At 36.7% G+C, this 13,418-nt stretch overlaps 2 protein-coding genes across 3 annotated transcripts; one reads left to right on the top strand and one right to left on the bottom strand.

Annotated features, from left to right (window-relative positions):
• Window positions 1-1,168: 1,168 nt before the first annotated feature.
• Window positions 1,169-3,925, top strand: LOC120070311 (O-fucosyltransferase 36-like). The gene is made up of 3 exons (XM_039022233.1): window positions 1,169-2,698; window positions 2,904-3,153; window positions 3,553-3,925. The coding sequence occupies exons 1-3, from the start codon at window positions 1,395-1,397 to the stop codon at window positions 3,727-3,729; spliced, it is 1,731 nt and encodes a 576-aa protein (XP_038878161.1). The 5' UTR covers window positions 1,169-1,394; the 3' UTR covers window positions 3,730-3,925.
• A 281-nt stretch (window positions 3,926-4,206) lies between these two features.
• On the bottom strand, window positions 4,207-12,480 carry LOC120070310 (protein STRUBBELIG-RECEPTOR FAMILY 7-like). Of its 2 annotated transcripts, XM_039022231.1 has the most exons (17): window positions 11,517-12,480; window positions 11,316-11,451; window positions 10,223-10,355; window positions 10,070-10,141; window positions 9,909-9,974; window positions 9,762-9,833; window positions 9,572-9,643; window positions 9,109-9,180; window positions 8,960-9,025; window positions 8,823-8,885; window positions 8,415-8,731; window positions 6,264-6,559; window positions 5,774-6,045; window positions 5,344-5,476; window positions 5,020-5,156; window positions 4,768-4,924; window positions 4,207-4,650 (listed from the first exon to the last, which is right to left on the bottom strand). In XM_039022231.1, the coding sequence occupies exons 2-17, from the start codon at window positions 11,416-11,418 to the stop codon at window positions 4,501-4,503; spliced, it is 2,181 nt and encodes a 726-aa protein (XP_038878159.1). In that variant the 5' UTR covers window positions 11,419-11,451; window positions 11,517-12,480; the 3' UTR covers window positions 4,207-4,500. The 2 variants fall into 2 exon arrangements, with proteins under 2 accessions (XP_038878159.1, XP_038878160.1); XM_039022232.1 differs by lacking the exons at window positions 11,316-11,451; window positions 11,517-12,480 and having other exon boundaries at window positions 10,070-10,124; window positions 10,223-10,351.
• Window positions 12,481-13,418: the final 938 nt, after the last annotated feature.

Below are 13,418 nucleotides of genomic sequence, written 5' to 3'. Positions count from 1 at the left end.
AATTTCTGATATATATTGGATATAAATGAAATGTATGATATATACTATGATTTATGTTGAACGTTGAATGATTAATATACTTGGTATATTGAAATTGTTGAATTAATTTTCAATTACACTTCTATTAGGGAGCTGTTTTTAAATCTTGATCTATTGGATTATACATACTATAGTATAAAAAGAGATTTACGATATATGTTGGGATTTATGTTGAACATTGAGACAATTCTGATTTATATAATGGTAGTTGGAAAATTTGCAAACATCTAAAACAATGTTCTAAGGTATATTTAAAATAACTATGAATCCATTAGAAAAACTAGTTACTGATACGTCTAAATGCATTTAATGAAAAATAAAATCATATTAAATGCATTTTTCTCTTTAATTGAAAATGAGAATAAATCTCAAATAATTAATAGAATATAATAAATGTATTATCTCTCTCCAACATTAAAAATACTTCATAAATATGGAAAAGTATACTATAAATGTATTTTTTATTTTTAGTCGTCCACCACAAGAAGTATAATTGTAGGTTGGGGATTAAAAGGTAATTAGATCCTAATTTTTGTGTAATTAATCAATGTAGTTAGACATTTGTGAAAATAATAGAAAAGATTGACATAATTAAAATATAGGGTCTTTATTAGAGTATTTTGTGTTGTTATCCCTAAAAAATATATATTATAATTTATAAATATTATAACTCATATATATTTTGTGATGTTTGTTTGAAGTTTGTAATAGATATCTTTGTTTGATGTTTAATTTTAGTTTTATAAAATTTTAGTCATTAATATGTGTTGTTCACAAATTTAAATATTTTAAGTTAATAAAAAATTCAATAAATAAAAAAAAAATAAATAATCTAACAACCCAACCTAACCCCAATTTCAAGTGTTGGGTTGAGTTAATGAACCTATTCGAATCATTCGATAGCCAACCTAACCAACCCAAATTTTTGTTTAAATGAAACTTTTTTAAATAAATGTTTAGGTTGGTTCAAAAAAATCTCAGCAATCCAACCCAATCCAAGTCGTATATACCATCAACAAAATTGTATTTTGCTCAAAGGAAAAATTGTAAAATAAATTATTATTATTATTATTTTAAAAAAAAAAAAAAAAAACAGCGTATATATTAAGCATAAGGCGAGAGTTAAAAGTTGATTGGTGAGAGGCGATGGGATGTCAATTTCATTCACCGACGGATTTTGATTTGATGATATTCCTTCATCGTTGGGCTTTGTATTTCTTTCCATCTTTCTCGCTAAGTCACCGTCTCGTCGACACAGTCCAACACAAGACTGTGTGGACTTCCATTGAAATTTGTCCAACAAAACTCTACTGAACAACGATCCAAGGAACCAAGCGGAAGCACTGGAGAAGGTAATGGATAGATCTGATTCCTCCTCCGACGAAGAAGACGATCGCCAAAGCCTTGTCGAACACAATGACATCAAGCGCGTCCCTTCTCCTCGCACTCGCTCCACATCCTTCGACATTGACATCGATCGCCATTTTCGCCCTCCCATTCACAGATTTCCATTCTCCGTTCCCAAATTTGCATTTGACAAGAGGTACTACTACCTTTTAGTGGCTGCCCTCCCTCTATGTATTCTCGTTTTGTTTTTCTCTGCCGATATCCGGAGTCTCTTCTCTACTAGTATCTCTTCCTCCCTCAAAAGTTCCGATTCCCTCAGTGACCGAATGAGGGAATCGGAGTTGAGAGCTTTGTATTTGTTGCGGCAACAACAACTGGGTTTTTTCGATCTTTGGAATCACACCTTCCTCCTTCAATCTAACTCAACTTTCAATTCGACCCCTACTAATAATTTGAGTGCAAATTCAGCCTCAGGATACGCATTCACGGAAGATCTCAAATCTGCTATATTGAAGCAAATTACTTTGAACAAAGAGATCCAAAACGTTCTTCTGTCCCCCCATCGGTCTGGTAACTTATCAGACGAAATTGGTGTTGCTCGTACCATGGGGACCTTCGCCCTTGATAGATGTAGAAAGATGGACCAGAAATTGTCCGACAGACGAACAATTGAGTGGAAGCCAAAATCGAACAAGTTTTTGTTCGCTATATGCACCTCGGGGCAAATGTCTAACCATTTGATCTGTTTGGAGAAGCATATGTTCTTCGCTGCTATTCTCAACAGAATTTTAGTCATTCCTAGTCATAAAGTTGATTATCAGTTCAGTAGGGTGATTGACATTGATCATATTAATACGTGCTTGGGTAGAAAAGTTGTCATCTCTTTTGAAGAGTTTTCTGAGATTAAGAAGCACCACTTGCACATTGATCGGTTCATCTGTTACTTTTCAAAACCAGATCCTTGTTATGTGGATGGTGAACATATTAGTAAGTTGAAGAACTTAGGGGTCTCTATGGGCAAGCTTGAATCTGCTTGGAATGAAGATACTAAGAAGCCCAATAGGAAGACAGTTTCAGACATTGAATCCAAGTTCTCTTCCAATGACGATGTTGTAGCTGTAGGAGATATTTTCTTTGCTAATGTAGAGCAAGAGTGGGTGAATCAACCAGGAGGTCCGATCGCTCACAAATGCCAAACTTTGATAGAACCAAGTCGTCTTATCAAGCTGACAGCCCAGCGATTTATTCAAACATTCCTAGGAAAAAATTATATTGCACTCCATTTTCGACGACACGGTTTTTTGAAGTTCTGGTAATACATTTACAATCAATAAGTTTGTTCAAACTATATTGTTCGAGTCTGTGTTCTTCTAGATGGCTGCATTACTAGTTTCTTTTGACGTACAATGTTAACAAACGGTATCAATGTTTCTTGTTGTTTGAAGTACTTTGCAAGTTAGTCTTTTTCATAGGGAGATTTTATATCAAAGTTGGTAATGAAATTTTCTGTCTTCCAGTAATGCAAAGCAACCAAGCTGCTTTTACCCCATTCCTCAAGCAGCAGATTGCATAATTCGAATGGTTGAGAGGGCGAATGTGCCAGTCATTTATCTTTCCACAGATGCAGCAGAGAGTGAACATGGGTTGCTACAGTCACTACTTGTGTTGAATGGGAAGCCCATACCTCTTGTTAAAAGGCCTCCTCGTAATTCAGCTGAAAAATGGGATGCCTTGTTATACAGACATGGGATTGAGGGAGACTCTCAGGTCAGCCAAAAAGTCTCTAGTTTTTTCTTTTACAGACACCTTGGTTTTATAGGATAACAAGTTATTTTAATACTCAACCTTTTTGTTATTATCAATATCGATATTTTATGTGCAATAACTAGCAGAGTTTAGAGTTAGTGTGTTGATGATGCTCCAGTTCTTTCAGCATTGTGCTGTGTGACTCGTGTTCAAAGTCCTACATACACGCATGAAGATTGAATAATCGAATTGAGTTGTGTGGTGTGGAGTAGTATTTCCCATATAATTCACATGATAACTTCCTAATTTATAATTAAGGTCTGTTCATGATCAAGTTTAGATGTTGGTTTTATCTATCTGATTGTTCAATTCATTCAGCATCCCGAGCTCAACTCTAATGAGCTAATTTTCATTGTGTAGGTTGAAGCCATGCTCGACAAGACAATCTGTGCTATGTCTAGCACATTTATCGGTGCATCTGGGTCGACATTCACAGAGGACATTTTGCGGCTACGGAAGGACTGGGGCACTGCATCTCTGTGTGATGAGTACCTTTGCCAGGGCGAGGAACCAAATTTCATTTCAGAAAATGAATGATATGTAGAAATTCGATGATGTATAGAAACTGTCACTCTTATCCTTTTTTAGGCTTGATCTGGATTTAGTCTACTGTATGATATGGCACCTGGGCAAGTTTGCACGAATTCTTTTCCATGTATCAAGTCCCTCGTTTAATAAGATGTTCACGGCTGTAATCAGTGTATATATAGAGAGATACTTTCCTTTGCAGTAATTGTCTTGCGAGAAATTGCGAGATTTATCTTTCCCTTTTCATTTCCTTTAACACTAAAGCAGGCGGTGCAATCAAATTGGCCAATCAGGACAAGGTCCATGAATATCAACTTGTACACGTAATCTATTGGAAACCAAAAATTATGCCCCATACGAAGATGTATACAGTGGAATGGCCAGTAAGATCTGCATCAGTCGTCCTTGTACCCTACCCGAAAACATTTAACTTTACATGACATGCTACTGTATAATCCACATTATTTCTAGTAGGGAAGCCTGTGATTGAGTAAATAAGATCTTTGCAGTAAGATGCTTCTATTAAGCGAAGTGGGTCCTAGAATATCTGTGCTTAGTTTTCATTGATTGCACCACCAGGGTTCACTTACGATAAACTATATAGCATAAAGCTTGAAAAGCAATGTGAACGTAAAACACAAAACATTATCATGCTTCTGTCTATGAAGGGGTGTATCTGCATGAAGTTCTAATAACATCGTGTCTTTGATGCAAATGATTAAGCATTCCTTCGCCGTAGATTGCTCAAAGAAGAGAAATTTGTTTGTGGTGAGAAGCCAGTTAAGTTGTCTCGCGTGCATCAAGATCATCAGTTCTAAAAGATGATCCATGATCACTTCCAAATGTTCTTCTGCTCATGTTGGATCTCTGCACAAGCCGAACCAATGCTTCCACCACCTCTGACATGGGTGGTCTGAATTCAGGCTCGGGCTGCCATAAAAAAACATTATTTAACTTTCATTTAGCTGATTGATGAAGGCTGAATAAGCTTTCTGTGCTTCTTAACTGGTAGTTTGAAGTAAAATTTTTTAATTTAAGGCTCAGTACCTGGACACAAAGAGCTACAACGTCTGCAAATCTTGAGAGAGACTTGACTGGGTAGAGCCCTTTAAGTGCAGGATCAACCATTTTCGTCAAGGCGTCAATATCATGGAGCTGAGGCGTAGCCCATCGAACCAAGGATTGCTCAGCTCTTAGCCTTGAACTGCAGTGAAATGTGATTAAAAAAAATTTTTTTAAAAAAAAGACTAAACAAACTAATTACTCTTTAATTTGAGGATTTGAATGTGCCTATTTTACCTATCAAATGGCTTACGTCCACTTAGAAGTTCCAACATCACCACTCCAAAGCTATATACGTCACTTTTTAATGTATATTGACCAGACATGGTAACCTCAGGAGCACTGTACCCAGATCCTACCTGCTGATCTAATGCCTGAATGTTCGACAAAAATTCATAGAAATTTATAAATGGACCTATTCGATGCCTTTCCAATAAATTCATTACACATTATGCAACTTGGTGCATCAACTTTGGTCGAGTGCACACGCAGAGTCTATTGACTAATGATCACAAAAAAATACAAAGTAAATAACTTGTAGAAAAGTTTTGAGAAGTTCACCTGATCTAGATTGTTTATAAAGCTAGACAGGCCACAATCGGAGAGATGAGGGTTAATTTCAGCATCTAGTAAGATATTGGCTGACTTAATATTTCTGTGAACAATTGACGGTGCACAAACTTCATGTAGGTACCTACAAAAGTTCTCTGCAACTTCAGGTGGTTGAATAACAAATATAAATAAATTTATGTCTAACAAGGTTGTGATTAATTGAGAACCTCAAATTGTATGGTACGGTTTGACCTTAAAGCTTTGCATTTTTAAGTTTCCAGTTTTACTTTTAGAAGTATACATATGCATCTTGGGAATTGTAAGCATATCAAAATGTAATGATAGTAGTAGTACTAAAATTTGAATAAGCATCGATTGCCAAATTGCTAGAAATCACCTCATAACATTATCGCAGAGAAACAAATAACCTTGAACTTACTCTAAAGCACGGGCCGTCCCCAAAGCAATCTTGACACGTGAGTTCCAAGTCAGTGGCTTACTATATTCATCTGATATGTGCAAGAAGTCATGTAGTGAGCCATTCTTATGGAACTCATACAGTAGCAAATGCTGGCCATGCTCCGAGCAATAACCCATTAGCTCGGTTACATTAGGATGATGCAACTGAGATACATTAGCAACGATCTCTGTGAAATTTTCCAACAATTCTCTAGGGAAGGCAGCTGAATCTATTTTCTTCACGGCAAGAACCTGTATCATTGCCAAGAGGAGAACAATTGATCAAGTTGGGTTTTGTTCTTGCTTGCTAGTAGTTGTTCAATATAAAATTAATTCAAGAATGCTTAAAGTCAGATTGAACTAGCATATCAAATTGATCTAAAAACTCACATCAGATAGATCACAGATAGACACTAAACGAACTCATTATTCTGCTGAACTTTAGATGGGAAAAAAAGGGTTAAAAGTACCTTCCCATTGTTGAATTGAGCCCGATAAACGCGTCCAAGCGACCCCTCACCAAGAAGGTTTTCTACATTGAAACTACCTGTAGCCATTTGCAGATCTGCAATTGAATATGATTTCACACTTATCGGAGTGGTGACATTGGTCTTCTTCACCTCAGGAACCTTTGATGTATCATTGTCATCGAATGATTTATGACGATCAATAGGTGGGGGTTTAAGATTGACTGAAGCAGGAGAATCCAATTCTTTTGCATCAAATGAGGATGAAGTATGAACAAGCTTCATCTCTGCCAATGTATCTTTCAAAAGAATTTTTATTTCGTCAGAATACGAACTTGAAAGGCAGGCCAATAACATTGACACTGAAGATGTTGAATTGCATTTGACTCAAAAGTTCAAAAGTTCTCATAGAGTTACATAACTTCAGTTTGACGAATTCCACTTCATTATTCATTGAAAAGAAGAGATAGAATGGATACAACATCAATATAGGGTAATCAACAGTGAACTCAAAATGCAATTAATTGGAAACTAGGCATTACAAACAATTTTGGTCTAGAGTGTGTGTTTGTGGTTTCTTTTCCCTCCCTCTCTCGTATGCATTGCCAACAATTTTATTTTGTGCCAAAGGAAATAGAGTTTCATTAAATCAATGAAACATACAGAAAGAGGAGAGCCTTCATGGAAGCGGAGGCTAATTAGCATTACAGAAAGGCCCATCAATTAGCTCATATATCAGTTTAGTTATAAAATATATTGCTAAGCTTACACCAAAAGACAGCTATAAGAAGGATGCGATTAGTTAGGTAATGGTAGCTATAGCTTCTTTCAATCCACCAAGATTCTGAGGCTTCCTACCAAGTATTCCATAAGAAGCTTCTAATGATGTTTAGCCAAAAAAATTTGATTTTATTGAAAGGATGGTTAAGAGATAGGGAGAGAAGGTTGAAGATAATTATGTTATTGAGTGGTGGGGCCCATCCACAGTAGTAAATTGACCGTGGACAAAAGATGTGGCCTTGTGATTCTAAATTTTGTCTGCAAAGACCACACCGATCAAGTGAAACAGCCCGAAGGGTCCATAGGCCATGTCCAAGAAAACAGGTAATTGGGGGAACATGCTTCAATATGACCCATAAGGGAGAGCCAATCCATATATTCCTCTTTCATGACGTTCCTTTAAAGTTGAGGTTCCAAGTTGAGAGCTCTTTCCTTCATAATTGAGGTCTGGGCTTGTGGGCATCAGAAGAAAGAGCATAAAGGTATGGAAAGAGGGAGGAATCGGGGTGTTAGTGTTAGCTCTCAAGGATCTACCCAAAAGTTGATATCGTATTTGAGGATGTTCCTACAATTCTTAAAGAATTTAAGGGGAAATCATAAGAACCGGGCTCTTTGTTCTTGCAGAGTCTCCCTTGCAGGCACTGCCACCTATTTGGTTATCTAAGGTGTGTGGTTTTTTATTTACCTCCCTCATGCGCATCACCGATAAAATTAGTTATCTACCATTCCCCCCTCCCGGAATGAACGAAAAAGAAAATCATAGCATTAAAGAAAAGGCATAGGTAGAGCGTGGACGGGGTACATTGGACACAACTTGAGAAATGACGGGATGTAAAAAGAGCATGTGCAAAAGAGAGAATTATTAGACGTTGGTGCAACATATGAAAATAGCAAACAAATTATTACAGCAACAAGGTGGGGAAGAGCACAAGCCTTTTCGTAGAGGGTTAAATCACCGATTGATCCAAAAACTTAAGTTGATGGATGAAGGTAAATTTAATATTATATCAACACTCTAACACCCAACTTGTGAGCTTAAATATATAGAAGATCCAACAAGTGGACATCAACATTAATTGGGGAGGAAATAACATTACAGGGGTTTGAATACAAGACCTACTGTTATACCATGTAAAATCATCAATTGACCCAAAAGCTTAGGTGGATGGGACTGATGGATGAAGGTAAATTTAATTTTATATCAATACTCTAACATGGAGAGAGTGTCCATTCAGTTCAAATTTGCAGAAACTAAATATGTACAAGGGAAAAGTACTCGAAAGCCTTGGAAAAACTAGAAAACAAAATACATTGATCAAATAATTATAAAATGCATACTTCCCAATTAATAAGGAATCAGTTGAACATGGTTACCTTGCACTTCATTTGAAGCAGGAGATACGCTAGGCCAGTTCCCATGCTTTTGCTTTTCTATGTCTGTGGACGACCTCTTGAGTCTTCTCTTTACAAGGAGATATGCTAGTACTGCTCCTACCACTAGCACAGATATAAGAATTCCAGCAATGGTACCACCACTCATTCCTGATCTATTGCTACCTCCACCAGTAGCATCACTACTCAGTGGGCTGAAATTGTTCCCAGCCTTGTGATATCTGTAATTTTGGTTTGCTGGAGGTGTCCCAGGCGGAGGTGGGGGTGCAAGCCCAAAGCTCCAAGAATTGCCACCCTCCCTGTCATAAAGTTGCTCAAGTTCAATTGTACTAGAACATTTAGTTAAACAAAATATCTTAGAGAAGATAATAATGTTGGTCAGGTACTCACTGAATATTTATATTCTTCAATCGTTCAGGAACCCACCCAGTAAAATGGTTGTTCTCGACATTCCTGAGAAGAATGCAATATAAGTTGTTTGTACGTGCTAAGTTCCTACTAAAAAGTAGTCATATAAGAATACACACAAATTTTGTAGCGGAAGATTTGCAAGAACATCAATAGTGCCACTGAATTGGTTGTTTTGCAGAAACCTGCATAAATTTAGATGGAAAAACATGGAGGATCAGCATTAACTACATTTTTTATCCACACTAAGTAATTATGTAATACTCACATAGCGTTCAGACTGGTAAGGTTGCTAAAACTCTGGGGGAGGGCACCTGACAGAAAATTGAAAGAGACATCCCTGAAGAAGGAAAAGGAAGTTATTGACAGTTTGAATTCAAAAAGAACCAGCTACAATATCAAGATGAATGTTAGTTCATTTGTTTTAACTGAAGCTAATTACTGTCGGAAAGGCTTTTCGAGAGAACTTTAGAAAAGGAAACTTTGGTGAACAATGGGAAAATATCATCCATGCCTGAGAAATGAAATAGAAGGAAGTGATAAATTTAACCGAGTGGTAAAAAAACTATGAAATATAATTTAATCCTTTATAGGTATTTGTTAATGTAAAAGGCTTCAGAAAAATCCAGTAATGCTATTACCAAAAGGACCAACAGAAAGGCACAAAAAGAAGGATAGCGATCAGATATTTAGTTAAATTCATCTGAATTGACGATAAAATGAGAACTCACAACATGGCCAGGGAAGAAAGCTTCCAGAACATATCATTCACTTGATTCTGAAGCTGATTGTGGCTCATGTTCCTACAATTCCAATTCAGGAGGTGAGGGGGAAGAAAACAGAATAGCTTCGCCATGCAGGTAGAATGCCTAAACGGAAAGAAAATAATTAAAAAAAATAAAGACTCGGAAAGTTTCTAACAAGGAAATAAGCGAACTCATTTGAGAAATAGAATAGGGGATGCTTCCGCTGAAGTTATTCCATCCAAGGTTTCTGCAGAAATAAATTAATTTTATAAATTGAAATGAAAATATAACTTTGTCAGAATAAACAACAATAGAAGCATACAGTTTTTGCAAGTTTTGAGGGAGTTGATAAGGTATGTCAGGTCCAAGATTGTTGTTACTCACATCTCTGCAAATTGCATTTATTGATAATTGTTCATATAACAAATAGTGATTAAGAAAGATAATTTATATCCATTTGATAAACACGATCATAGATCTTACAGATTACTTAGAGATGTCAAACTTGAGAGCTGGTATCCCAGTGATCCAGAAAGTCCTAAACCAGACAATGAACTAAAAAAATTATATAGATAAGTCCACCACAGAAATGTTAATTTGCTTAAAATGATATCTAACAGGGCAAGCGAGAGATACATTTCTGTGACCCGTGAACCTAAGCAAGTAATGCCTTTCCAAATTTGTCCACATGGATCTCCACCACTTGAACTCCATTGTGTTAGAACTGGAGGCGAGTTTAAACTATTGTACATGGCATTTAGAGCCGAGACTGCATAAATAATGTAAGTAGTAAGATATCATGTGTATTAGTAACTGAGCGTGCGTGCAAATGATGCTTACAATAACTTTCCAACGGGTATATCTTCCGCGAGTATAGGATAAGTTGCATTACAGTTCATACAATAATTTAAGATGCCATGAATTTTTACATTCCCTGATTTAGGTTCAACACACTTGCTAAAATATAAAGATTCCAAAATATCACTTTTGAAGCAACAATGCATAATGATGTCTTTAACATCGAATAGACAAGTTACTTTGTTCAGGTTACAGCCAAGAAGCAGATACAAAGTCAGTCTTAGGGGGAGGGTAGGGGGGGCAGGTTTCTTCATCCATATATTTTAGCAAAAGTTTCTGCAGCTCCAGCGCTGGATAAAGTACACATACGGTCATTTAAGGTGATCACTTTACCCTACAACAAATGGGTACGAGGTGGTGTTCTTGCTCAATATTCATTGTTTTTCTGCAGTAACAAGGTCTACTGAGATAGTATTCTAACCAAAATCCAAAATAAGGCATCTCCAAGTACTATCACATTCCTATAGGCTGAAAGTTGTGGCATGGCAAGTAGTCATTTCGCTTACTCTACAAAAAACCACCGGTCTTGAAGAAACTCATAGCACCGGAGGAAGAAAGTTCTTCATATCTTGAGATCTCTAATAGCAATAGAAGCAACATTCTTTGAACTAGAACCCTTGTTACTGTGAAAAGTTGTAAAGTCATTTTTCCTCTTAAGGGGGGGTCTTCTGATGTAGAAACTAAAGTCTGAATGAAAAAAATGTATGTAAGAAACATCCAGGTTACTTTCCAGTATACAGGGCAGGACATTGAGGAGCTGAGGATAGACGAAGAAGAAAAGAAGTGCCTGAAAGCTAATGTAAAAGAAGGAACTTCGAATGGCACGAGAACTAAGCAGAGAAACAAGATAGAAATAAAGTCAGGTACTGACCATCTCCTGGATCCGTAGCTCCATTGATAAAACTGACCCTCCATCCCAAAATGCAGATACTGATTAGCAGCAACGGCTCTCTCCAACTCCACATCTTCACCATTTCTCTCTGTCACTAGCTCCTCTCCCCCTCTGCCTGAAAAAGCAGAAAGCAAATCAGCTTCCTCTTTTTTTCTTCTCTCTTTTATTTCTACTCCTTACCCTTTTTTAAGAATGGGAAAAATGTTTCTTTATTGCTCTGGCAGACAGGACTTGTCAGATAGTATCCAAGGCCTTGGAAAGCTCTCTCCTTTGCCACTGTTGCCACTTATTTTGTCTCTCTCGTTCTCTCTCTCTCTCTGGGGTAATTTGATTTTTGCAATGTGTTACTTTTTCGTGAATAGAAAAAGCGAATACAGTCATGGTTGGTGGAATATTTTAATTCTACCATCGATTCTGATGGGGAGGATATTGGAAATAAATAATCACAAGAAACAGACATTCGAGGAGGATTACCAGCTCTAGTGTTTACAACTTAAAAGATAAAACAAAAGATGTATGCAATTAGTTAAGTACAAATAATTAACAGCGAAGTTTTAAATAGCTTTCAAACACATTTCCTAAGCAAGTCCAAACAATTAATGGAAGAACTCTTATTTCTCAACAATTAAACTCCCATTTCAGAATGAAAAATAAAAAAGCAGGCAGCTGATTTAAACTCTAATTTCATTTGAGACGCATAGACCAATATAGCCAGCACCAAGCTCCACAAAGCAGACTGGGAATATCTGAAGGGGTCAAAATCAAAATCAAAGGCAAAGCCCAACAAAAGGGCTGAAATCCGGACGAATGGTGGGACTCTTAAGAGGCAGCAGAACAGCAGTGTCAGAACTAGTGTTTGCTTTCATTTTACCTCACTGCTGCTTTCAATGAGACATTTGGATTTGGAAAAATTACAAGTTGGAATCAATACAGCGAAATAACAGGATCTTGGGGATGGGGAGTGTCAAGATATAGATAGATAAAATAATGAGCCCCTTTTTTCAAAGATACAACGAACTGAAGGATCATTACTATCAATGAAGACTACTTTTTTTTCTCTTCTTTTGCGAAGATTGAAAGTTTTTAATTTACAATACTCAGCTTGTGAAAAGAGTTGCTGAAAAATGGTAGTGTCGGTGATGGTGAGTAAAACCCAAGAAAAATTGGAAAATGAAAGGGGCAATCAGAAGAGAGAAAAAGAAGACAAATAATGGTGGGCCGATGATGGGGCTAAGTGTAGGTGATGTGGTGGGTAATCACGAGCTCGCAAGAGTTGCGCTCCACGACAACTTGGGAGTGGGGTCTGCCTCTGCGGCATTTTCACAAACAGCTTTGCTACAGAAAGCACAAAGCTTGGAAATTGGAAGGAGCCCACGCCTACGTATTTCGCGGCCCCTACTTCTTCCCGTCGGTGGTCGAATGGCAACCATGAATCCATATCTCAATATGATGGAAAATTATTGGATGAGGCTGACTGCTCCTCGTTGTATTTTGATACAAATTCGGAAACATTGTACATTAAAATTTAGAAAATTTAGGGGGCAGTCCAAGCTACAACCGATATAAACTTGTTGAGTGACAATTTCATTTTTTAAAATGATTTCTTCTCCTAAACTTTTTGTGTCATTATATAAAATTATATAAATAAATCTATAAATGAACCCAAATAAACAAATCTATAAAAGCCCAAATATACAAAATATTAGAAAAAGAATAAATAAAAAGTAAAAAAATGAGAATTACTAGGGTTGGATGCGGCATAACTTGCACTTTATCATTGCTCTTAAAATTTGTGATGTGACAAACAATTTTTTTTTAAAAAAATAAATTATTATTTTTCTTTTAAGTAAAAAATGAAGTGTTCACCTCCTATTCTCAATAATGATGAATGATGATGAGAATGAATGATTGTGATGGTAGATGATGAGAACATGCTATGCATTGAACTGATGGTATGTGTGCACACCTTACTAATGCGTACAAGTCTTATTAAGCTAGACCCAAGTATAAATCTAGCCTAAGTTTCCTAGTAAGTCCAAGGTCAAATGCAAGGATTCTAGAGTTACTAACGTAGGGTTGGCC

Source organism: Benincasa hispida, chromosome 1 (assembly GCF_009727055.1).
Source record: "Benincasa hispida cultivar B227 chromosome 1, ASM972705v1, whole genome shotgun sequence".
Classification (NCBI taxonomy): Eukaryota; Viridiplantae; Streptophyta; class Magnoliopsida; order Cucurbitales; family Cucurbitaceae; genus Benincasa; species Benincasa hispida.
The sequence above is the reverse complement of the archived record's forward strand: the minus strand, read 5'-3'. Positions and strand labels throughout refer to the sequence as shown.

Bases quoted from the DNA above. Each gene is read 5' to 3' on its own strand.
- LOC120070311 (XM_039022233.1), top strand. From the start codon at position 1,395: ATGGATAGATCTGATTCCTCCTCCGACGAAGAAGACGATCGCCAAAGC. The intron at 2,699-2,903 runs GTAATACATTTA...TCTGTCTTCCAG, and splicing joins CACGGTTTTTTGAAGTTCTG to TAATGCAAAGCAACCAAGCT. The intron at 3,154-3,552 runs GTCAGCCAAAAA...TTCATTGTGTAG, and splicing joins GGATTGAGGGAGACTCTCAG to GTTGAAGCCATGCTCGACAA.
- LOC120070310 (XM_039022231.1), bottom strand. From the start codon at position 11,418: ATGGTGAAGATGTGGAGTTGGAGAGAGCCGTTGCTGCTAATCAGTATC. The intron at 9,026-9,108 runs GTGAGTATTACA...AAATTTATGCAG, and splicing joins CTTACCAGTCTGAACGCTAT to GTTTCTGCAAAACAACCAAT. The intron at 5,157-5,343 runs GTGAACTTCTCA...TCGAACATTCAG, and splicing joins TTATAAACAATCTAGATCAG to GCATTAGATCAGCAGGTAGG.